General features: G+C 33.3%; 2 protein-coding genes and 1 non-coding gene across 5 annotated transcripts in view; 2 read left to right on the forward strand and 1 right to left on the reverse strand.

Moving 5' to 3' along the window:
* On the reverse strand, positions 1-19,754 carry LOC106663306 (mitogen-activated protein kinase 14A-like). 2 transcript variants are annotated; one of them, XM_014388026.2, is made up of 9 exons: positions 19,359-19,754; positions 15,699-15,828; positions 15,404-15,604; positions 15,065-15,227; positions 14,884-14,955; positions 3,094-3,173; positions 1,548-1,626; positions 1,307-1,480; positions 1-167 (listed from the first exon to the last, which is right to left on the reverse strand). In XM_014388026.2, the coding sequence occupies exons 1-9, from the start codon at positions 19,469-19,471 to the stop codon at positions 106-108; spliced, it is 1,074 nt and encodes a 357-aa protein (XP_014243512.1). In that variant the 5' UTR covers positions 19,472-19,754; the 3' UTR covers positions 1-105. The 2 variants fall into 2 exon arrangements, with proteins under 2 accessions (XP_014243512.1, XP_014243511.1); XM_014388025.2 differs by lacking the exon at positions 3,094-3,173 and adding an exon at positions 10,472-10,551 and having other exon boundaries at positions 19,359-19,751.
* LOC106663305 overlaps positions 17,451-26,328 on the forward strand; it is a 12,767-nt gene continuing 3,889 nt past the window's right edge. The window contains exons 1-2 of one of the 2 annotated variants that reach the window (XM_014388024.2): positions 17,451-17,582; positions 20,686-20,781. In XM_014388024.2, coding sequence (XP_014243510.1) covers positions 20,775-20,781 — 7 coding nt within the window. In that variant the 5' untranslated portion in view covers positions 17,451-17,582; positions 20,686-20,774. Of the gene's footprint in view, positions 17,583-20,685; positions 20,782-23,866; positions 24,034-26,328 lie in introns of those variants that run through there. The other variant, XM_014388023.2, reaches the window with a different exon arrangement.
* Trnak-cuu lies at positions 21,566-21,638 on the forward strand. The gene has a single exon. It is a non-coding gene; the product is annotated as a tRNA-Lys (tRNA).

The following is a 26,328-nucleotide window of genomic DNA, read 5'->3' on the forward strand; positions in this document are numbered from 1 at the left end:
AATTGAAACAATTATTCTTAGTTTTTTTTTCAGTTTCAATGTTTTTCTTGTTACAATGAAACAAGTTAAAAAGTGTTATACATTTATTATTTTAACCGGTTTGTTTTAACTGGAAGGTGTAGGAAAACATTGTGGCCTAAAGTTGATTACTTCTTCATAGATCAGTTCTGAAAAAAAAATATTTGTAGAATAGTCACAAGTGAATTGTAGAGTCACATCACTTAATAAACCTAAAATTTACATATTTCTCTTATGTATAATTTGTTTCAAATGAAAATATCTCATTGAACATAACTCAATCAAAAATTTTTACCCAAAATTACTAATTAATTTTACCCAGAATGTGAGAGAGAAAGAGATAGGGATGGAGGGAGGGGAGGGAGAGGGGGGAGGGAGGGAGAGAATGTGAGAGAGAGAGGGAGGGAGGGAGAGAGATGGAGGGAGTGGGAGGGAGAAAAGGAAGGAGGGAGAAAAGGAAGGAGGGAGAGAGAGAGAGAGAGAGATAGANGGGGGTGAGAGAGAGTGACAGAGACAGACAGAGAGATAGAGAGGGAGAGAGTGAGAGGGAGTCATATGAAAGGCCAAGACCAGCTACTCTATACCGTTTGATTTTTCAAGAATTTCTTTTGTTCTGTGAATCCCTCACCTCCCTTCAGTACTAAAAAATGAAATGTCAGATCAGTCTACATTTTTCTTGTGTTAACTGTAATATACCTACTGCTCCAAAATGAGAGAAAAATAGGAAAAAGCAATGAAGAAAATGTTAAATAAATTAAAAAACAGATTTTTAAAAGAAAAATCGACAGTTTTGTTTATCCAATAAAATAATATTTTGTTGGAATTGTTTATTTGTACATAAGTATGTATTTTTTTTTAACAGCCTCAGTATTCCAAATACTCCTCTGCACCAATTAGTTTGGAGCACTGTAATTATTAAAACTTAAAACAAATCACATATTTTTTTGTGTCATTATCAACTACCATGGATTATTATGCTTATTGCTTATTATGCCCCTCCCTATTTATCAACATCATGTAATTTTTCTGGGACATAACCCTCGCAAATGTTAAGAGATAGCTGTATATCATTCCAAAAAGTATATTAAATTGTATGTGTAATGAATATGTTTCCACCTTATTTAGTTAATAAAAGAAAATTTACCACTAAACTTTTACAGTACTCACTGAATGACTTCAATGTGTACCATGTATTCATTGGGTTTTTAATCAGCATTAAAATTAGGCATTATTCCCATCTAACTATGCTTAAATTCAAAACAAAGAATGTTAAGACTTAAAAAATTACCTTTCCAGTTTTCAACTGGAAGATCCATATCTTCAAAGCTTTCATCATACGGAGGAGAAGTGGGCTCATCTGTAGGATCTGCATAATGCTTCAAGTACGGATGAGCGAGCGCTTGTTCTGCCTTTATCCTCTTTTCTGGGTCAAGTTCCAGCATTTTTTCAAGAAGGTCTATTGCTAAAATAAATGTTCATGAGTAAATTCAAATAAGATTTTTTTTTATTGTAACAAGATTTAAACTTACCCAAAGGATTGGCACCTTTAAAGACATCTTGAAAATCTTTCTTTTTCATCACAGGTAAACACTGTATGTAATTTCTCCCCTGTAGGTCAAAAAACAAGAAAACTACACCAATAATGACAATAAACCTAATAACCAATATCAAATAAAGTTCAATTAAGATTTTAAGTTGAGATAAAAAAGTCAGCGTCACGAGCGGGATTCGAACCCACGACCTTCGGCTTGATACGCCGCTGCTCTACCACTTGAGCTATCGTGACTTCTTTCCCCTCAGGCACTAACTTCCCATCTCAACCCCACCTTTTGAATTTTCCCTCCTTTTTGCTAATTAAATAAAGTTTAATTAAGTGTATTAAAGCAGAGTAAATGCCTCTTTTCAGCAAGTTTTACTCCATTGTTTCAATTTGCAATAATAGATTAATACATTCCAGCATTGTACAAAATAAATATTAAAACTTATACTAAATGACCAGAAACCACTTTAAATCTACTGAGCAAGTAAACAAGGAATAATAAATCAACATTATACAATTAGCTCTATCATTAACCTTTTCAGGACTTGGTGACGAGTTGTCTTGATCTTGTTTCTTTTTTATTTTAAGATCTTTGGCAGGACATTCACGGCATCTATTGGGCTGAGATGTGTAGCAGACACCTCTCTTGCCCTTCCTTTCCAATCGTCATCATCAACCAACCCCTCTTTTTACCTTTCCCTACCATCTACACTATTGTCTTTCTGCTTTTTCGCCTTTTGTCTGCCAAGTGCCCTCAGTCTTAGTTTTATGTTATTTAAGTGCACAACAATTTTCAGAATGTTTTTATTGTCCTTATTTATATGTATTTTGTTATAAAATATAAAGTAATTTAAATAGTAATTTTAGTAAGTATAATAAAAAGTAATGTAATTCTTGTCATACAACAGGGTTTAATGTCTTACAATGTCTTTTTCATACCATTATCAATTAAAAAGCCATCAGCTATGCTAGGATTCATACCCAGAACCACTAACGTGGAATTGTAATATTTTGTTGTATTTATTTTGTTTTTTCGTTATGTTTTAAAATACATAATGAACACTTTTTGTGAATAATAAATTTTCAATTAAATACTTTGTTTTCCCCCCCTCCATTTACTTAATTCTGTTGAAAACTATAATATCCTGAATAATATAAAGCCAAATTTTGAACGGAATTGGTGCACCTCAAGAGGAGTAAAAGTGAATCGGGCTTCGGGCGTGTTACATAGCAGCTGAGAATACAGGCAGGGAAATGCGTCAAGCATCCTAAAAATCAGCCCTGAAAAGGTTAATAATAATAAACCATAATGGAGGAACGAAAATGCAAATAAATGTTAATTTAATATTACAACATTTTATCATGTCAGTCTTACTTTACCTTGAAACAAAGGACACAGTAGCCGTTATGTAGTTATTGCTACCGATACTATTTTTTAAATATAAATTATCTACGTATGCCATTGTAATTGAATTTTGATGGGCATTTTTGAAAATTATATAATTATTATTCTAATGCACATTAAGATAGAGTACCTCTAGAAAAGAAATCTTGTTCATGATTTCCACAGACGGGGTACCACACATTTTAAGAATAAGATTTAAATGATCAAAATCTGCAGGCAATGTTAAGGTTCTTTACTCCGTACAAATTTATAATAAAGCAATCTAATGTTATACAATAATAAAGACACTATTATTACATTTAACCGCTTTTAACATTACATCATTTATGTATATTGTGTTACAAAAAATAATTTTACACAATTGCAATATTTAGAGGAAAAAACAGTTCGAATAGCCTATCAGTGTTTTGTGAAAATAAATCTTAGCATTTATAATGTTTACTTTTACTGTAAGTGAGAATTAATAAACTGAGAATGAAGAAAGAAGTAAGGTGTTTAAAAGTTGCATACCACAGGGAAACTGATTTTGTTGAGAGAGAGAAAGTGTAGAGGAGAGGTTTTGAACATATGTAACTTGGAAAATATTGTATTGCGGTTTGAAAGGTAACCAACCTTTAGGCTGGCGCCACACTAGACGGAATGCGACGGGAATTTCTCGATGAAAAATCCACCCAACCTGAACAGGCCACATGGTGGAAATGAACGGAATGACTACAACGAATGTTTGGATAACTTCATTAGGTTTCAAAAACCAAACAATCCTATTATTCCAATCCATTATTGTACAATATGCTACATTTCTGTGAAAAATCGTTCTTCATACTCCATGTGGGACAAAACAGAAGGTGAAGTATTATGAATATTGCCAGAGGAAGACGGTGTTGTAGGGGGGGGGGGCAAAATGTTGAAGTCACTGAGGATTTATTGGAGCAGGTTGTTGTAGCTCTGATGAATGATAATTGATGTTTTTAATGATATTCATTACTTGCAGTTTGAAATCGAACTGTTCAGAGGGTGTCATAGTTTCCATTTCTGGAAGGGGCGAGAGCAGGAAATTTTTACTTGCATCATCTTTCTGCATGCTCCGTTCTTGATCTTTCTCCATCAACTTCACCAAATGTTCTTCAAACAAAGTAATTTTTTGTTTTTGAACTTTGCTTTACGACAAAGGTCGTGGCGAAGAATACTGCTGAGATGTTGAGGGTTGTTGTGGTATCGCAAGATGGTGTGATAAAGTTTGAGATGTCAACGAGTTTGTCAATTGGCTCGTCGATACTACTGTCTGAAATAATTTCGTTTTGCACTATATATAAAAATTTCAGTGCTTCAGAGTATGGAGGAATCCTCCTATTTTTTCTCTCTCTCTTCTTGCTGGCAATCCACTTTTTTTGGTTTGCTTTCTTCTTTTCTTTGACAAAATAGTCTCTTAGATTCTTCCACCATTTTTGCACATCATTAACTGCAAACAAAAAGAAAAAACTGTAGGTTATAGTATTATATAATACCTAGTAATATTAAATGTGCAATAGAAAACAAATTTGACATGAAATTCAAGTAGGTATTGTGTTTTACAGCTACAAGTATGAGATAAAGCTTTGACACATTGAAAGATAAAGTAATTCTAACAACACAAATTGTGTACAGCATTTCTCAATTAGGGATATTAAAAGTATGTTACTGATAATAAATGCATATCATGCTTACTGCCAAATGTCATATCGAGTTCAAAATATTTTTTTCAGGTATTTCATCAACCGGAATGAATTCAACACGCTAGCTCACAACTTTCTATTGGGTCGGTAAATGATTGCATAAATTGAGAAGGGAACATGCATTTATTTGTGGCAAACGTTACTATATTATTACTAAGGAAATGCCAGAGCTTTCTCAAGATATGTAGCTGACAATAGATGAACAGTTTTATGCGAAAACCCATTTCCCAAATTGCATTGGAGTAATTGACGGCAAACATATTTGCATGACTAATCACCCTCATAGTGGTTCACTGTACTTCAACTACAAAAAGTATTTTTCACTTGGGCTCATGGCACTTGCAGATTCTGTTGTTTTATTGCTACTGATATGGGTGCTTGTGGCAAGGAAGGTGACAGCAGTATCTTCACCAATTCGAATTTGGGGAAAAAGTTTTTTCGTGGTCAATTGAACTAATAATGCAAATCTCCCTAACTCCAATGGACTGTCTCAACCATTCATCATAGTCGAAGATTTCCTTTCCTTTTACACAAACATTTGATGAGACCTTTTGGTAATAGAAATTTGAACAAAGAGAAACGCATTTTTAATTACCGTCTCAGCAGGGCCCGCAGGTGTGTCAAATGTGCTTTTGGAATGCTTCCAATAAATGGAGGATTTTACACAGGAGTATTCTTACTGAACCAGATTTTGTTAAGATTATTGTAAAAGCGACCTGCGTTCTGCACAATTTTGTATGAAGGCATGATGGGTATAATTTTGAAGATGAATTATCAGTATGTCGTTGAACACTCTACCATCAACAGGAAATACAAGGACAATAAGTCCAGAAAGCACAAGGGATGTTTTCTTGAAATACTTCATACAAGAAGGGACACTTCCATGGCAAGATAGTTGTATTTAAGCATTCGTTACGACTAATAAATTATATGGATATTTTCTATTATGTTAATGCAGTTTCCACAATAATCTATGCATTTTCAAACTAAATTTTTTTTTCAAAATAAAAAATAAAATTAAAAAGAATAAATAAAAACTCCTCTTCTGTATGCATTAAATTTATACTCATTTGAATCACTTTTTTTAAAGCAATAATACTACAAAATAATAAATAGTAAAAGAAAAAATCAACAAGTACATACAAATATATAAACGATCGAATTAATGTAGTGAAATAGAATTAATAGTAAACTTACCAGTTTCCTTTTGTTTTGTTGTGGAAAACTCAGCCCATTCTTCATTAAAAATGCCAGCAATGTCTTCCCCTAAGCTTTTCTCTTGGCATCCCTGTTACTGTACATTCTGTCTTTAAATTTCCACAGATAGGGCCTTTTCTGAACTTCCACAATAAAATGGTCTATGTCCATCCTAGATCAGCTTTTTGCTGTTTGATTGCCTGCCTCTTCCCAGTGTGCCGCACCCCTCTACTCTGTACTGTTTTGACCTGCTTAGATGGAACCCAGCAGAAAATCCTGTTGACGGACACGTGGTGCACCAACGGAGCTCGACAGAAATTTCCTTCCAGTCTGTCGCTGGCTGTGTGTTTTGAATAAAAGCTTGTGCAGCGGAAATTGTCGTCGCATTCCTTCTAGTGTGGCGCTGGCCAATGAAGTTTAACATTGAAATTCAAAACTGGAAAGAAGTAGTCATACCAAAATGATAAAAGCGATCAAATAACAATATATAATATTTCCATTTATAATATTTCCTCTTGGATTCTGTAAGGTTTCTACTCCTATCCATCTTCAGTGGTCAGTCTAGAGATGGCAAGAAGCTGAAACACATCAGACATACCAAAGCAGCAAGTATAGGAAGACCAAAACCTCCATCACCCTTTACATCTATAATATAACTAACCGCTAGGGTACTCAGTATTCCACCATTGGCCATCTCTCATTTATGCCAAGAAATACATTCACTCTCAACACCCATTAGTGGACAAAACTATTAGTACTATTACAAACAGTACTGAAACAGCCCTATTTCTTCCAAGAATCAGAATAGGGGACTCAAATTTTCAAATCGAGTGATCAGGATCAGGAAGAAAGCTCTCTGCAAAAAACCATTCAAATTGACACTGATAATGTACTCTCAATATACACAAAGAAAACTAAGACAAGATTCTACAAAGTAATACACTGTTAAAGATTTTAATAAATGAACAGCCCCTGAAGTTTTAATTCGTCATTCCAGTTTGAAATAGAGCAGTACATATAATGGTCGTAGGTTCTAACTCAAGAATCCACTGTCAACTGCCCATTTCTCCTCATAATTTGTACTGCTGGTCGGTCTTCTAACCTGCTGACCTAACCTCTACCGACAACCAGATGCTGCTCCAATGATGGCAGTAACAATGTACAATAAAACAAGCCTATTTTCTCCACAAATTGGAACAGGGGACCTAGATACTCGCTGCCATGTTCAAGCACAGTTCTCCTATCAGGTGGCATTCCTACGTGCTCTCTATATGTAGGCAGTAATTGCAACATTCAATTAGGTAGGACATATCGGGCAACTTCTCTACATGCTGGACACATATGCGGACTTGGACACAAAAGTGTCCGAGTGTCAACCTTGCATGGCCTATTTTTAATCAGGTGAGGATGACCCTTTCTACAAGTTAGATCGTCCAATTGACAGAGCCCTTGATTATCAAAACTTCTTTGCAGATCTGGCCCATTGACTCTGCCACTTTATTTCAATCATGTTTTTATTGCAGTTTTAGAGTCAAAGGGCTGGATCGCGTTGGTTAAGTCTGGAGGTTGGGACGTCCCATGCCTTAGCCGTCTCGAATCACCCCATAATACACACATTTCAAATAATAACATGTCTAACATTTTAAAAATGCTACATATGTGTAAGTTACAAGTTTAACACTCTCACCAAATGATGTGAACATATTCATAAATAATATATTAATTAACAAATAAGTTTAAACAGTGAACAATTTTTACACGCCTTGTTTCTTATAATCTCAATTACACAACTTCAAATAGCTACTTTTAAAACAAGGTAACTGGTAGTAGAGCTTTCAATATTAATTAAACAATCTTATTTCATTTTAATCGAGAGTAAGAGAGGATGAAAGACAACAAAGAAAAAGTTTGAAAAGCATACAACATGCTCTTTGAACATTAATACAATTAAATAAACCAACTGATTAATTAATATGGAGTTTTATATGAAGTATAGTATTTATAGTATAGGTAATAAAATATAAATAAATGAGTGTACAAGTGTTTATAGGGTGTCCCAGTTCCTTCTGACGAAACTCAGGGAATCGATTCTACTCTTCGTTTGGAGCAAAAAATGCTCAGGAGAAAATTTTCGGAAAGTTCTCTATTTTGAAGATATTTGTCAATTTAGGTTTTTTTCTCATTTCGCATTTGTTCTGAAAAGTTCCTCCTTTGTTGTTAGGTGCTTGCTACAAGAAGAACCATTGCATTTTATTGTATGAATCTTTCTGGTATGGTTTTTGTGAGATTACAGATGTCATTTTTATTTTACAAAGCGAGTTCTAATTGATTTATTTCTACCCCCCTTCAAATTTACCTTAGCTCACGTTTTCAAACATTCAATTGTTATTTTTCAACTCTACTGCAACATTATTTAAAACCCTGGATATATCAACATAAAGCATATTAGATGAAGAAGTTTTTGTGAAATTTGACAAGTTGTAGGTATTTTTTTATAACCTCAGTAGAACGTGCAATCATGACCAAAATTTTAAAGTTTGTAATTTTGACATATTCCAATTGATAATGGCTAACATTTTATGTCATTCAGATTATTGCAAATATAAGTATCTTACAGCAAATTTAGAGTTCTTTTAAATGGTGTAATTGGATTTGTTGTAGTCTCAACATTTTGGAAGTTGTAAGCGTTTTTATGGGGTAAGGTAGTGAAAAGTTGAAAAAAACCTAAATTGACGAATATCTTCAAAATAGAGAACTTTCCGAAAATTTTCTCCTGAGCATTTTTTGCTCCAAACGAAGAGTGGAATCGATTCCCTCAGTTTCGTCAGAAGGAACTGGGACACCCAGTATATGTAATTTAGATGATGTTCACTTTTTAATATATTATAATATTAAAAGTTTTATCGATTGCAGAGGCCAAGTTTAAAAGACACAGTTTGCCAAAAAAAAGTATTGTGGATAATTTCTTTACCTTCCAACCCCAACACAAACCATCTTCTTTTTCAAAAAAAAAAATAAATAAATAAATAAAAATAAAATAAAAATATAAAAAAATATGGTCGGCTACCGACTTGTGACCAAGCAGCACTGGAGAGACTGGTTCTTCCATGTGATAGAGGGGCAAAGGAGTACTTGATATAAGACGTTTGCACAATGAGCATTTCCATGCACTCCATGCCTACTATTAAAGCTGTAGTCATCACAGACGCCATTAAACTTTTCAGTGGGAGATTGTGCGAATGTACACCAAGTTGATCGGGTTAGTGAGGAGGCGGCAAAGCGATGGAGGGAGAAGACATTACAAGGGCAATATCCAGCAATCCCGGAGGCTTTGGTTGCTTGGTTAAAGCATGGAAAGCTATTCCTGGAAACATAGGTGGGCATCCATAACTAGGTGGTATCTACGAAGACGTATCTGAAAAGAATAGTCGGGGACTCAACTGTGACGGATGAAGCGTGCAGGATTTGGGGCAAGTATCTAGAATGCCTTGAGACATAGTGCAGCAAAGATTTTCACCTAATACTGGCCATACGCTTAAATCTACTGCAGGAAGTGGATCCTTATTACCGTTACCACTCCAGTAGTACTGGAAGATAGCGAACAAGTACTATACAGATATTGTACAGTCCTCACAGGCATAACAGGCTTTTACCTGACAAAACAAGAGGAAATGTAAAGTTTTAAAATGCACATTACTTTGCCAAATAACTGGAATGTGGAGTCCGCGTATCAAGAAAATGCTGCAAGTACTACGAGCTTTCTTCTGAAATTTCAGCCCAATGGAGGAAAGTAAGCAAGGTGGAGACTGTTGTTCTGCTACTGTTGGCCACGGGTATTATTTCACCCACATTTAGAAGAGGTCGGACAAGGTCAGAATTAACCATGGAGTAATTCCACAAGTACAAAAGACAGTAATCCTCAGAACATGTAGAATCGCTAGGTTTGCATTAGTTTATTCCTGTGAGACAGAGTACTAAATGTCCCTGAAAGATTGAGACAGAGGGGACTATCTTAGGGACTACAAATTAAAATTGTTCATAAGAATAAGGCAAGAACATGCTACTTATTTCTTTATGATTCACTTGTTGGAAAGAACAATATTTGACTGCTGAGTAAGTAAGGGTGTGTCAGTGTCAAGGTTGAAAGATATTGGTGGGAAAAAAGAAGCTCTCTTGTTTCGCCCACGAACTTAAATTTTTTTTTATGAAGAAATTTTCCACAATATTATCACCAAATTTGTTAAAGATGAAATAAAATTTAACGATTTTGTATGTAAAAAAAATTAAAATTATTAATAAAATTACAGGCAAGAACATGCTTTAATTTCCTTACAATTCACTTGATGGAAAGGTGGTCTCATTCAATTACAACAGCAAAAAAAGTAAGATCTCTCCTGCACTTCACACTGAATAAATAAGTATCAAATATGAAGTATGGAGGTACTAGAATAACATCTTTTTACAAAAAGAAAATGTATTTGGTTTACACAAACATAAGTTTATTGTGTTAATTATGAATTGTTATTCATAAATTATAATATGCTTGTTATACTGCAACCAACAAAAGTATGTCATAATATAAATTTTGTCATTACTTACCGATTCACTTGAAATTTTTCTCATGAAATCACTGTTTGGTGTTCCTAATACTTCCATGATTAAATTCAGTTGATGAATATCTAATGCATAGTAAAGGGAAAGCACAATCAACAAGCAACATCTAACATGCTAAATTATGCACATTACAAAAAAAAAAAAAAAGTAATAAAAGAAAAAAGTAGTCAGTAGAAGTACATTCAATTTAAAATTCCTTTGTTCTTACATTTTAGAACATGCTTGGATTCTGATGAGAAAAAACACAGTCATTTTATGAGATAAATATTATTCACTCAATGCATCATAGTGAAAAACAACTTTATTATTGTTTTTAGTGACCGGTTGTTCAATAATTTGTTGAAGTCAAGTCAGTGGTCAAGAATGAAAAATTTAAAAAAAATACTTTCATTTTTTTCCAATGTTTCTACCTTTATCGGTTCAGGGCCTGAGTGAATTCTTTTATGACAACTCAAGAATAGCACCACACTTTATGTGAGTATGAAATACTTGGTTCAAAATTTACATTTACATCTGTATTGTATTTTGTCCGATCAATGTATGATTTATAATTCACCCAGGCCCTGAAGATGACCCGTATAAAGGTTGAAACATCGGCAAAAGAATGAATAAGCTGTTTTTCTAAAATACTTCATTCTTAACCGCTCCTCACGACTTCAACAATTTATTATTTAGGATAAATTAGTTATGAATAACAGATTTACAGTTGAATTAATTAACTAACAAATTATTAGGAATAAAAATACTACTAGAAAATCAATACGTCAAGTCAATTAGCCTTAACGGATATCCGATTAAAATGATATTATGCCTTACTACCCAGTATCACCAAAAAGTAAGCCATTTTGTTTGATCAATAGAATAGACTGATGACCAATCTCTCCATTCAAATTACTGTACAATAGATAAAATTGCAATAATTAAATCAACCATGGATCAATTGCCACATTTGATTACACAAAATGTCTTTTTGTACAATTTTTTGTTTGTTTTTGTAATTTGTATTACAATGTTTATACCAAACAAGGAATGTTTGCATGAGTAATGTTTATGACACACCGTACATAGATCAGTTTCCATATTTAATACGAATTTAATTGATTTATTATATTTTAATGCAAAGTGTGGTTGAGTTAAAAAAAATAAGTCACGATAGCTCAAGTCCTTCTTGTGACACTGATTTTTCAATTCAACCATACTTTGTATAAAAAAACAATTAATTATATTAATCACTTTGGTTAATAGGACCACCTAAAACATGTATATTAACTTAATCCAAATATTTTGTTTTATGTTTTTTAGGTTGTTTTAAGTCTGTTATCTCTTAAGGGATTTCCTAAACTATCAACTGAAGATTTGCTGACTTTCTAAGATTAGTTAATAATAAAAATAATAGCCAATACCACTGAAATAATTTTAATATGCTGCAAAAACTAAACACCTGGAAATTAATGTATAAAAATTATGGTTTTTATACGAGTGGATAAGCAACACAATAAATTGGCAGTAAAATCATTTTATTTTTGGTCCCTTTGATATTCTATAGTCATGGGAAACATGATGCCTTTTAAATTATTGTACAGTATATCTTAAAATATAATATAGTATATACCCATCTGAAGGAGAAAGATGATGGGAAAATAATGGCCGAGGGTAGAAGGCAGATCCATTAAATAAAAACTTTTTTTTTTTCAAAACAATCGATTTGCAAAAAATTTATTTTTTGCATCTTCAAATTTCTCCATGAACAAACAACAATGAACACTTTTTACTAACATAAATATTAAAAGACAAAGCAACATTTTAAGAACTTACCCGCGTAAACTATTTAAAAATAAAAGCTTTAGCCACCCTTGATCACACAAAATAGCAGGCTTCATTTGGTTGTTCGATCAAGCAATCAGACTACAATTATCAAAAGAGAACTTGGAAAAAGAACTTCAAATAATTAGATATTTGGCTTACGTCAATGGATACCAGAAACATTTGACCGAAAACCTGTTTAACTAAAAAAGGCTTAAGTTAACATTTTACAACACAATACACATTAACAATAAAAACAGTAATATAATCTAAGCTCAAAACTGTACATACATGGACATACACCCGTGTACAGAATTGAGCCTATCACTTCTTGCAGTCAACCAGCAAATACAGCTTATTAAGCTGCATTAAATTATTAGCAGGCCTTGATAATCATCCACCCCAGGTGTTGGCAGTCCAGAGTCAGATATCAGTGTTATCTGTCTGGCCGCTGAGAGATTGGGCTCCAGGGGATATGAACAACTTTGTCATTTTAGCCCCCAATGTAATCAGTGTCTAAATCGAAACCCATTCACACTTTCACTCTTCTTAAATATATTATTTTTTATCTCATACTATTCACTCGGTTAAGGTAGTGGGGTACTTGATCGTCCTTCATCACCCTCTTTACGTATTATATAACTAACCTAATTGAAGTTCAATAAGGGACTAAATATTCCGCTATTGACCCTCTCACACTAAACATTCATGGAAATAAATAGATTCGGTCTCAATATACCCAAAGAAACACAAGATATTAATAAAATACTATATACAGTAAAATCCTGTTTCCTCCAAAAATCAGAACAGGGGGCTCAAATACTGATATATCTCAGGGCATACTTCACGCTCTTTATATAGAGCCGAATGACAACCTTCAATTAAATGCCAGACAAATACGTGGGCTTTTGGTATGTCAACCTCATATGGCCTATCCTTAATTGGGTGAGGATTACCATTCTTCTTTGTGCCAGGTCCTCCAAGGGCCACCTATCTCTTGATAAGTGAGAACTTCTACAAAGATTGGGAGTCCTGGACTTAGCCGTCTCTTCCAACTTTTCGTTACTCTACCCAAACAACAACAGAGTTTTTTCAAGACACTCCAGTTCATGGTATCTTTGGAACAAGAGCACAAAAAGAGGGTTGACGGAAAACCCTTCTCAGACTGCAGTGCCCACACTAAGGGTCGATGCAGACTAGATAATCAGAGCCACAATCGTCTCAATTCACCCCAAGTATGTGTCGAATCGCTTACAAATTCACTGTAAATGCTACAGTAGAGCAGGAAGACCATGAAGTTTATGCACCCTCGTTGATTCTAGACACATCTGTAATTGTGAAGATGAGTCGAAAACCGGTGTACCTTGATTTAAGCTCTGACAACTTAGCTCGGTAAAGGTATGGCGGAGTTTACTTGACAAACATGGCAAGTGGGATCAGTATGGCCACAAGGACCTAGAGCAGAGTCAGTTGGTTGCCCAGCTCGAGTACTGTTCCCAGTGTCATCCCTACCCTCCTAAAGCTTCACCAAAGCATATTCCCAGGGGTATAGGGTAGTACTTACCCAGGTAGTAAGAACAGTATAAAACTTTCTGTTGCTTGCATATTGTTGTACTTTCCTCAACAATGGTATAAGTATAGCCTTTCAAAGCTCTGGCTCCACCCGTCAGAATTGTTCCCACCCTAAAGAATCCATTCGACAAATGGTCTCAAAGTGGAGTTTACAAGATGGTATGCAACTCAGTGTGTGTGAACCAAACGTAAGAAATTCAGTAAATGAATTAAAGAACACCTTACATACTTCCAAGTTTTGAGACCACCTAATACAAACAGACCATCCATTTTACCAAACCAAAATATTTTGCCTTCACTTTGGTGACAAGGGTTGACAACTCAATTGGTTAGAAGACTCCAGTTGTCCCCCAATTATGAAAAGCCTTCCAACCAGTGCGCACATTTTCAATTTGGCGCATTGTGAAGTAAATGTTGACAGCGGTAGAAACCTTTGTGTCCAATAAACCTCCTTAGGGCTGCCTGTGCATTCTTCCCCTACTCAAGTCAGTTAAGGCAATGCAACAAATGTTTCTAAATACTATACATATTATAATTTGTTCTACTTTTATGTAGTTTACCTGGTTAAGTCCTTAAAATGTTGCTTTTCAGATTCATATTAATAATAAATGTTCATGGTTGTGTTTGTTCATGTAACTTGATATGCAAAACGTAAATTTCTTGTGAAACCAAAAAAATTGTTTTTAGTTGTTGGATTTAGACACCCCTACCCCTCCACATCAAAGTGTATACTTTTATAGTCCCAAAGTGGAAGTTACTTCAATCCAAGTCAAGGGAGAGTAAACAATTTTTTCTGTTGGTCCATTTTCTTTGTTTATTTATTAGATAAACGAATAAATAAAAAATTAAAATCAAAATGTTTACAGAATTCCACATGGCAGTTTACTTCAAATACTTTGAACTGATCTTTTGTGTATTTATTCACCAAAAATATGCACCAAGCCTACGAACTATGTCTAACTATCTATAAAACGTGTTAAAAAGAACTAAAAAGTGTAAAAAAAATTGATAATAAAGGATACGGTCTTTGCCAGGAAAAAGTGTTTTTCTTGTTATAAGTTCTGCCATTATGCAACCGACTGACCAGATATCAACTGTAATATTAATGAAAATATTTATGTTTAATAAATAAATAAAATGTTCTTTGTAGATAAATTGTAAAGTAGCTTTTTAAGCATTTTTGCTGAAAGTAACTAACTTCACCTGTTTGATTATAATGCATCCAATTTAGCATAATTTCAGGAGCTCGATACCAACGTGTCGCCACATATCCTGTCATTTCATTTTCAGTAGGTCTAGCTAATCCAAAATCTAATATTTTAAGCTCACAATCTGCATTAACAGCAATGTTAGATGGTTTAAGGTCCTGAAAAATTAAAAATACAATATTATATGAGAAAAAGTTATTTGTTTGGCTTTAATTTTTTTTTAATTTAATTATTTTCTAGTGAACATAACATAAAACAACAATGAACCATAAAGTTTAAAGGTAAATTTGTGTCTATTTCTTAAACAATACGTTTCACTTATTTATTTACGTACTCTGTGTATTATTCCAGCAGAATGTATATATTTAAGGCCTCTTAAAATTTGATACACCAAGAATTGAACATGGTCATCAGATAATGGTTGGGTTCTTATAATACTATTAAGATCAGCACCCATCAAGTGTGTTACTAGATAAAGGTTTTGAAAATCATCAATGCTTCTTGAGGATTGAAAAACATCTAGTAAACCAATTACCTGGAAAAAGTAGAGTACAAGATATAACAATAATTACAATAATACATAAAGGAAGAACATTGTTAGTGTGCAAACAAACTAACAAAATACTTACATTTTCATGACACATATGTTTTAACATTCGCAGTTCACGATAAGTACGTTTTGCATGTATTGCCGACTGAAAAGGTCTAGGTAGTTTTTTAATTGCAACTTTTGCCTTATACTGGGTATCAATTGCAGAACTGAAAATCAATTTTTTTAAGCAAGTTTTTTTTCTGTTAGCAACTATAACAATTATAAGAAAAATTATATTAATAAAAAGATATTGTTATGAAAAGGTAGTACAAGCTACTGAAAGTTAAAGATATAAGCAGATGTTAACATTCACATTATCTTTTCCAAATAATTAAAAAATTCTAGAAATTCTTCAAATTTCTAAGCCATACCAATAAGTGTTACTTATTTAACTGGGATACTTACCCATGCAATAGTACTAGGTAAGGAAGTTATGTATTAAATGAATGAATGAACGATTTTATTGTTAATTATGTAAAGTACAAAAGAAACATTTAATAAATGATTTTTTTAGTCCTTTGTGTTGGTGTTTTTAAAATGAAACCATTACAATAATTTTTCATATCATAATTTTATTTTAAAAAGCACATTCAACACAAAGGCCAAAAAGAAGAATTTTTTCATCTATAAATTGAAAAAAGAAGGACAACAAGACAATGAAGAAAAGGAACATTAAAAAAAATCTTAATTAAAAATGAAAGACAACGGCCTTTGATTTGCAAAGGGTGGATTTGATAGTAAAAGCAAGAATTAAATTTGCAAAATGGTAAATTTGACTGTTTGATTCGCAATAGAAGGAATTGATTTGCAAAAAAAATTTACTGGCAAAATGATGACTTTCATTAGTAAAAAGAGTATATTTCCTCTACAAAAGGATGAATTTGATTTCCACAAGTGTGAATTTCATTAGTAAAAAAGTACAATTAATTTGTGAAAGGATGATTTTTGTTACTAAAAAGGTGAGTTTGATTTATGAAAAGGTGAATTTGATATGTAAAAGAGTGCATTTAATTTGTGAAAGAGTGAAATTGATTTGCAAAAGGGTGAATTTCACTATAAAAGAGTGAATATCTGCATGAATATAATGAAATAATATATAATGAATATAATGAAAAGAGTGAATATGCAATTTAATTGAATGAGTGAATTTGCCCTAGTAAAAGGGTGAATTTAAGGATTAATTGAATTTGCAAAATGGTAAATTTTATTTGTAAAAAGGGAATTTGATTAGCAAAATGCTTAAATTAAATTGCAAAAGGGCGAGTTTGGTTTGCAAAAAAGTTAATTTGATTTGTAAAAGGCTGAATTTAAATTGCAAAAGAGTGAATTTAATTTGCCAAGTATGGATTTTTATGTGTACAAAAGTTGAATTTAAATTGCAAAAGAGTGAATTTAATTTGCAAAGTATGCATTTTTATGTGTACAAAAATTGAATTTAAATTGCAAAAGCGTGAATTTGATTAGTGAAAGATTTAACTTGATGGCAAAAGGGTGAGTTTGCTTTGGAAAAGGATGAATTTAAATTGCAAAAGGGTTATTTGATTAGCAAAATATTTAACTTGATTAGCAAAATATTAAAATTTTATGTTTTTCATAAACATTATTTTTTTCTGGTTATGCTTGTAATATTTGGCATAGTTTTAATTTTTAAAATCAATTTCCATTTAGGCCAAACGATCAAATTTAAGTAATTTTTTGTTTTATAGCAACTCAGTTAACCGATTTGAAAAGAAAAAAAAAACAGTTTGATGTTCATATGTAAAGAAAAACAAAGCAATAACAATTCAAGATGGTTGACGTATTGAAACAGTGATAAAATCTTCTATAAAAAATTATTTAAAAAAACAGCAAAAAAATCAGGAAGTGCAAAAAGTATAGTATATACAATTTTTATTGCTTTGTGTAACAAAATTACCTGCAGGTATATATAACTTTTTTTTTTAATTTACATTGATACTTACGGGTATTGATTAAAAAACAAAGATAAAATGTATCAAGATATGTTTTATCATTTTTTTATGTGAGATATCGCATGGATCTGTTGTTATTTTAATTTTTTGTACGTGTCTATTGTTATTTTGATATTCAGGGTTTGGGCTACTCGTGTTACAACCTTTGCCAGTATATTCTACATTTAAAATGGAACCAAAAAGTCCGAATTAACTATGGTCCGAATTTCAAAAGTATCGGCGTTATTCCTCTTTTTCCGATATTTTATGGTTTCACGACTTTTCTTCAAATGAACAATTATAATTTCAAAACTAAATGGTTTTGGACGGATCCGTTGATACTATTGAAAACTACGTTAAATGTCCAATAAGATGTGATCAATACTAAACTTATAAACGTTCGTGAAAAAAGCGTTTTTGTAGCGAGAATTTTGAAAAATAATTTTCTTTTCAAAATTGAAAAACTTACTACGTTGTTTCTAAACTACTATTTCTAAACCTAGAGACCAGCAAATTTCAGAAAACGTACTCCATTAATATCCTTTTTATTGGTTTAATTTTTTTAAAATTACTTTTTGCAAAGATGAAGAAATTGATGAAGGAAAGGAAAAAACTGTGGTTGACGATTGGTAAGGTGGAAAGATTGATAATAATAAAAAAAAATAATAAAAACTTAAGGAAATTTGGAATGAATTAACTAAAAACGTTGTGAACCTTCAAGCTCTTTTATTCCAGGGAATAATAACACAAAAATACAATAATCCTTTAATCAAAGTAGCAGTCGTATTGGTAAATAAGTAAACACTTGCACTATTTCGGTTACGAACCCAAATTAAAAAACGTTTAACTAATTCAGTCAAAATTAAGTTTTTTTTATATTTTTTTAATCTTTCCACCTTACCAATCCATCAACCACGGTTTTTTCCTTTCCTTCATCAATTTCCTCATATTTGACAAAAGTAATTAACAAAGCGATTGTACCACTAAAAGGATATTAAATGAAGTGTTTTTTGAAATTTGCTGGTCTCTAGGTTTGTAAATAATAGTTTAGAATCACCATAAGTTTTTCAACGTTGAAAAAAAAAATATTTTTCAAAATTCTCGACTAAAACGCTTATTTCAACGTTTACAAGTTTAGTACTGATCACATCTTATTGGAAATTTAACGCAGTTTTAAATGGTTTCGACGGATTTGTCCAAAACCTTAAAAAATCCTAAAAAATCAGAAAAAAAGAGGAATAACCCCCGACTGTTGAAATTCATACCATAGTTAATTAGAACTTTTTGGTTCCATTTTATAAGTAAAATCTACTGGCAAAGATTGTAACACAAGTAGCCCAACACCCTGTATATATTTTTTTTTCTTTTATTAGAAGAAAATGTAATTTAAACAAAAGGGATAACAGAAGACGGCTAAAAATACTGCCAATTTGAATCAAAGTAAAGAAATGATACAACTATAAATAGACTGTAGTTGAAGGGTCCCTTGTGCCAAAACTCACGTCGAAAACAAAAGGAAACAAGAGAAATTTCCAATTCTAATTTTGCTGTTGGGACGATCATGGAAATAAAAATCAACCGTATCGACCTAAGCCCGGATTACACACCTTAAATTTTAGCTTTCTTTTAAAAAAATTCTGTTTTCAAATAGTTGATGTGTAGGCGTACGAAGTCCCTTTTGTCAATTAAGTTGCAGATGAAATAAGACATTTAATTTTTTTTAAATAGAATGAATTTATTGTATTTACCAGACTTGGCCGTATGATCCGCTACCGACTGGTATCAGTTGTTGATACCTGACGGGCACTTCCCATTCCGTCCCAGTCACCTCGAGCCTGTAGAATTCCAGCGTTTTATCCATGAGGACGAACCGATAATGAACACAAACGCCACTAAACTTTTTTCTATGAAGTCCGGCTTAAATTTACAGATCAACCTGTCTCATAATTGTTGAAAATCAAACAAATTCGGACAGCATAGCGACACATCCGAAGGTTTTCTCCTTTCTGTATAGTTTTTAAGTTTATGATAAGTCTACGTTCTAAACATAACCAGGCAAAAGTTCTGCCAACATAAAAAAACCGATTCAACTTTTACAAATCACATTTACACAAAAATCTCTCGAAAAAAATTAAATGGAAACTTTATTTACACTAGTACAGTCATTCTATTATCTAAAATGACGTTCGTAAAAGCTAATCGTTCCCTTTTAGAAATTGCGGAGGGGGAGAATAAATTGCGATTCCCCAATACGGTTTTCTCTTATCACAACATAAGATAATAATAATAAGATTTCTTATTATTTAATAACATTATAAATATATAATATATAACTTAAGAAATATAAAACAAACCTAGAGAAAATAAATGAACAATTACATGAGTTTTAATTAATTATTCTATTTATGTAAGGTCTTGGTTTATATGAAAAAGTTAGTGTCACGAGGCGAATTCGAACCCACGACCTTCGGCTTGTGACACTAACTTTATTATCTCAACCAAGACCTTCCATAAAAAGAACAATTAATTGAAATTATATGATCAATTGGACCGCTAAACATAAATGGTTTAATTACATGATTATTAAATTTTTTTAATTTATTAAATTTAAAAATTTCCCAAAAAGTTCATTAATACAGATTGCCCAGTTGTAGATGTAATGTTCGGGGGGGGGGACTAATATACCGAGCTGTTTGAGAGCTATTGTTATTTGTTTTTTATTGTTTATAATAATGATAGATTTGTGTCCCCTGCGTGTTCTGGGAGTGAATGTATTTATTAGCGTTAATGTGTAGTGTGAGAGGTCCGATGGCGGAATATTTACTAACCCTTCGACCCTGAATTTATAGTGGATAATTATATAGTAGGTACGGAGGAAATCAATTACACCACCACCCTGAGTGAATGGCATTTAAATAGGAAAGACGATATTTAAGAGTTGGAGTGGAGGAATAGCGGAGTAATTTGGCAGAGACCTAGATGGGCTTAGGGATTTTCATATATAAAATGGAAAAGAAAGAGAGCGACATAAAACTTTTTTTTTAAGAAGTATTAAAAAGTAAAACTTTTTTGCAGGGGAAAGGATCTTCAAGTGATTGTAGCAAACTCACTGTAAAAAAAGCACGTCCAAAAGCTTCTTCTCCAAAAAGACAAGAACCTCAGACATGTCCAGTATGTACATATTTTTATCGATATAAAAAATATAACCACCAATTTCAATTTCAGTATTCAATAAATTTTTCGTCTATATAAAATATTTGGATTTCGAATAATAAGTGAGAGGAGAGATAGAGAGGAAGTGATTGGGTGAGTGAGAACAAGAGAAAGAGAAAAGGAGAGTGAGTGAGTGATTGAGAGGTGAGAGAGAGAGTGAGAGGGGAGAGAAATAGGGAGAGTTATTGAGTGAGTTTGTGTGTGTGAGTGCGAGAGAGAGTGAGTGTGAGGTGAGAGAGAGTAAAAAAATAATGAACGGATGAATGAGAAAAAGAGAAAGAGTAAGTGAGAGAGAGAGAGCGAGAGAGAGATAGAGAGGGAGAGAGAGAGTGAGAGGGGAGAGAAATAGGGAGAGTTATTGAGTGAGTGAGTGCGAGAGAGTGAGTGTGAGGTGAGAGAGAGTAAAAAAATAATGAACGGATGAATGAGAAAAAGAGAAAGAGTAAGTGAGAGAGAGAGCGAGAGAGATAGAGAGAGAGAGGAGCGAGAGAGAGTGAGAAAAGGAGAGAAAAGAGGATGAGCGGGTGAGTGAAAAAAAGAGAAAGAGAAAGTGAGAAAGAGAGACTGGATTTAACTGATATTTTAAAATAAGGAAATTTTTAAAAACTTGTTTTTAATTTCTTTAGGCAAAAACACGTATGTATTATTCATGAAGGGATCGTTTTCACTTTGACTCCGACATACATATTTCTGAATTTCGATGATGTGACTGAAGTATGCTCTTTTCAACCCTCGTTCAGCAGCCCGGCTAGCTCAGTCGGTAGAGCATGAGACTCTTAATCTCAGGGTCGTGGGTTCGAGCCCCACGTTGGGCGATAATAATTTTTCAATGGACGATGCTTTGATTCGTTTGTTTTAATCTTTTAAGAATTTGAAGTTCGTGTTCATAAAGATTTTTAGACGTTTTCGTGGCCTTTTCCCCTTCAAAAAATAGTTGACTTTGCTAAGTTTCGGAATAAATAGGTCACTATTTATTGACAATTTCTTCAAATGTACTTCATAATTCAAGTTGACCATTAATTCATACGTTTTTTCCTTAAATTTTGCCCAATTAGCTTCTTTTTAGTTCCACTTGGGACTGGAAAAAAATAACTTGAGGCTTATCAATGTCCGTGACATCTAAGAGAGTAGGAAAATGAACTTATAGTAAACTTATAGTGTCTCCTAATTATCCGTAATTCTACGTCCTTAACGTACATTTCGTAGTGATTAATTTAAAGGTCTCAATGACAGTCATGATGATCTGAATATCAAGGTGTTTTGTTTTTTAATATGGATTTGGATTGATCCATTTAATGTATATTTTTTAAGTGCTATTTTTGGATGTAAAAATTAGATGTATAAATAATTTTATTTTATTAGTTACTTCTTAAAAGTTATTTTTAAAAGAAACCCCAATGTCTTCTATCAATTTCACATTTACTACGATGTTCTCGGTAATTACTACGAATTGCCGTGTTTTTATAGTTTTTTATTTATTTTTTAAACAACAGTGAGTTTTTTAAAAGATATTTTCAAAAGTAACGTTTTGACACCGTTTTTCAGATGGATATACAAAACTCTTTCCCTAATCTGAACTTCGTCACTCCAAACATTCCAGTAATCGGAACTATACAAAATTTCAATAACAGAATTTTAAAGAACACAAATGAAACATGACGGGGAAGGGGAAGCGAGATAGAAAAAGAAAAAGTAAAGATAGAGAGTGGGTGACTGAGAAAGAGTAAATGAGGGAGAGTGTATGAGAGGAGAATTGAAAAGAGATAGAGAGTGTGTGGATATATAAACTCCTGCTCAAAATTAACGCACCACTTCAATATTTCACCATATGTTTTTCTCAGGTGTTTTTTGAACGTTATTTTTATTTTTAGTATTGTAGGTTNGAATGGGAGCGAGAGCGAGAGAGAGAGAGAGAGAGAGAGAGAGAGAGAGAGAGAGAGAAAGAGAGAGAGAGAGAGAGAGAAAGCGTGAGGGAGAGTGTGTGAGAGGGAAGGAGAGTAAGAGAGTAAGTGCGCGAGTCAGTAAGAGGGAGAATCATACGAAAAACCAAAGTGAAACCGAAATAATAAAGTGTGTGCTGAAATTGTTTTTTTGTTCATATGTATGTATTTTTTAACACCTCTGTAATCCGAATACCCCTCTGCAACAAGTGGTTGGTATTACTGTGTGAGCACAGTATCTTTCAAATCGTCCTATTTTTGTTACGCCACTAAGAATGGAAAATGATTTTAAAATATGAAATGTTTTTCCTAAATATCCTTAAAAATGTATATTCTTATTTTGTGAGGCCATTCATGATGAAATTAAAACGAAAAACAAATGAAGGATTAAAATCATGGGCATCGGATGTCGCATCCGTTTTTTTTTTAATTTTTTTTTTTATTGGATTGGAGCGCCGGATGTCGGATGTCTTGGCAGAACTCCGTAGTTCCAATCCGTATGCCCAAAAGAGGTTGCAGTAAAGTCTTGTATAAGTTTTGTTTAGTATTTATAGTCAGATGTCTGTTGTTGAGTCTGTTTTTTCAATGTGAACACCGAGTACGTTTTTCTTTATTCAATCTTGTCCTCCACTTTCTCCACCAGTATATGATAAGCTCAATATGTTCTTGGATGTTGGATGTAGCTAGGATAGGATTGAAGTTAGAGGACAAAATTGCTGTATTGTACGCGTAGGTGATGATGATGGTATTAGGATATATAGGTCAGCAGTAAAAATGACAAAAAGAATGAGACCAAGAATGCTGCCTTGTAAGACCCTAGCTTTTAACTTTCTTACTTAAAGTAAAAGAAATACTTCTATCTAATAGGCATTTTTGCTTCCACTTGGCCAGATCAAATTTGAAATCAAACCTGATTGCTAATTAACCTTAATTTTGGTTGCATCAACACCGACTGACCCTACTTCCATAACTCATATTTAGTTCTAATTTTTATTGGTCAATGGTATTTAGTTTTGTGGTTCGTTCTTTTTTTGTTTTTCTTAATTAAAAACAAATTTTCTTTCTAATAGGACCAGGTGATTTAAGATTAATTAGTCATTTGTTTGATAGTATTAAATCGAGGCACATGTTGCTATGGTTTTATAATTCATTTTCGGGTCAAAATTTTTTCGGCACACACGGCTTCAAAATTATAGGGTAATGCACAACCAACAGACTGAACTAACCTGCAGGAGACTTTTCCCTTTCACAATACCCAATCTCAAAAAGTGTAAGTATCAATGATTTTTTTAATTTTTGCATTTAGTTTTTTTGTATTTTTTTAAATTAAAATTGTTATGCGGTCGGCTTTTATTTTTTGAACAAAACGTTTGTTTAGTGGGTGGACGCAATACCATACATTGGTGAAAAAGGTTTGCCTTTTTTTTCGAAAATCGTTTTATTTTTGCATTTTGAATTTTTAAAATTTAAATTTTTTATGGGTTCTTGTTGCTATGGTTATGAGACAACATGACTTAAATTCACAAAATGAGTTAAAAAAAAAAAAAAAGGATTTCCAAATTTGTCAAACGGCTTTTCTAAACAGATGTCATACTTGTTATGTAGTTTAAATATATTGTTAAATTTTATACCCAAATAAAAATTAAACATCAATTTTTAAAAGAGGGGCGTCGGTGGACGCAACGGTTTAGGCGTTGACGCGGCGCTCATCACTGTAAGGTGAAGGTCCCGGGTTCGATTCCAGCGGACCTGCATTCGAACCCGAAATACTTACATATGGGCTTTTTTTTCAAAAACAGCGGCACCCTGAGGGTTTATATGACTTCTGCTGTTACGAAAAAAAAAAAAAAAAAAAAAACTTGCAAAGGGTCTCACTCACATTTAGCTAAGACGTAACTTGAATTGATACTCTTTGATCAATAGATAATTTTTTAATGTACTGAAAACTACATTTAAAAAATAATCATTTCAATTCACCGACCTCACATTCTCTATGTACGCCCATTCAGTCTGCAGGGTCTTGTTAGGATTCGAAGTCTTTCCTGCTTCCTTTAATTCATTCTATTGTTATGAATGAGTGAATTCCACTGTTTCTTATTTTCAAACTGTCTCAGACAAAAGTTTGAGATACTTATTGATACTGTGAATTCCTATGGCACAGAAATGCTCAAGATCTATCAGCAGTACCTTTCCTTCAAGATTGGCGTTCTCTCTTTGCCCTCTATTCCCATATGTCCTGGGACCACCATAGGGTGACTGTTTTTCGCATACCTAATCTATTTAGTTTAATTTTACAATTCAACACCATCTTCGAGATAATGATGAGTGAACTTAGTGCTTTGATGGCTGCTTGACTATCTGACACGATAGCTATATTCTTGTTGAACCTGTAAAGTATCATGTGCCAATCAGTTGAAAAAAAAAATATATAAATATAAAGGAGGGATTAACGTCCAACTACTCGTTGGGTGTCGCGGACGAGGGGGTCAAACCGCTTTCCAATAATTTATCCATATTGGAATTTCACAACCGAGGGTTGTCAGTCTCCGAGGTGCTGACCTTAGGGATAATACCTCAGGGAGTTCACCTACCCCGTTATGCGGCTAGGTCGCTAGTATCTCGCTTGAGCCAGATGCTCAGGAGATTGTCGCATCCCCAATCAACGGCTCTTTCGACTGCTACATCACTCCAAACACATGGAAAAATCCCCATACACATCATTGGAGGGGCGAAGGTGACGCTATATTTCACCATCAGTCACCAACAAGTCACACTATAAAACAGATCAGTATACAATAAAAAACATACGTCCTCTAAAAAGCCGAACAGGGCACTCAGAAACTGCCCGATAAACATCCTTAAATCCGGCAACATACCTACATGCTGGACACATATGCTTTATTGGGTCCAAACAAGTTATTAATGTTGTATTTACGTTTTAAGTCAATTATTAATCTTTATACCTAGGGATAGGGATAGGTATACAGATAAAAGAGGTGTACACAAGGATTTCTGCACCTTGACCTGAGTAGATTCATTATGCTTTTATAATTTTATAAATCACTGGGTAGCTTCAGGTTGTTAATTAACCTCCATAGAGCCTCCTTTAATGTAGGATCTTGCTTGGGGGTTCTCCTCTCCTAGTTGCAGGACTATTCTCACATAAAATGGTCTCCTCTTTTCCTGGCAGTATCTGCACATTGTTTCTTCTGACTGTAGTCTTATTCGGTGTATGTGCCTTATTATGCGGCACAGTACCCTGTTCCAGGAGGTGGTAGGAGTCCAACTAGAATCCTGGTTCTGTTGCGGTTCCCCCAATAATTCCATTTTAAGTCTTGCGGATGGCCATTCTATGAATTTCTTCGCGTGCCTCATGCTCAGGGGAGTTTATATATTTATATATATCGTGCCAACGTTTCGATCTTTATTGAGATCATCTTCAGGGCTCAAAATGTTTGTTTTCCGTGTAGATGTATCATTCTTGTGTGTCGTGTTGAGAGTGCCCAAAGGTTATATATATATATAATGTAAAATAAACAAATAAATACAAGTTTCCGGTTTTTTG

This window comes from Cimex lectularius, unplaced genomic scaffold (genome assembly GCF_000648675.2).
Source record: "Cimex lectularius strain Harlan isolate CLEC.00 unplaced genomic scaffold, Clec_2.1 scaffold195, whole genome shotgun sequence".
Lineage (NCBI taxonomy): Eukaryota > Metazoa > Arthropoda > Insecta > Hemiptera > Cimicidae > Cimex > Cimex lectularius.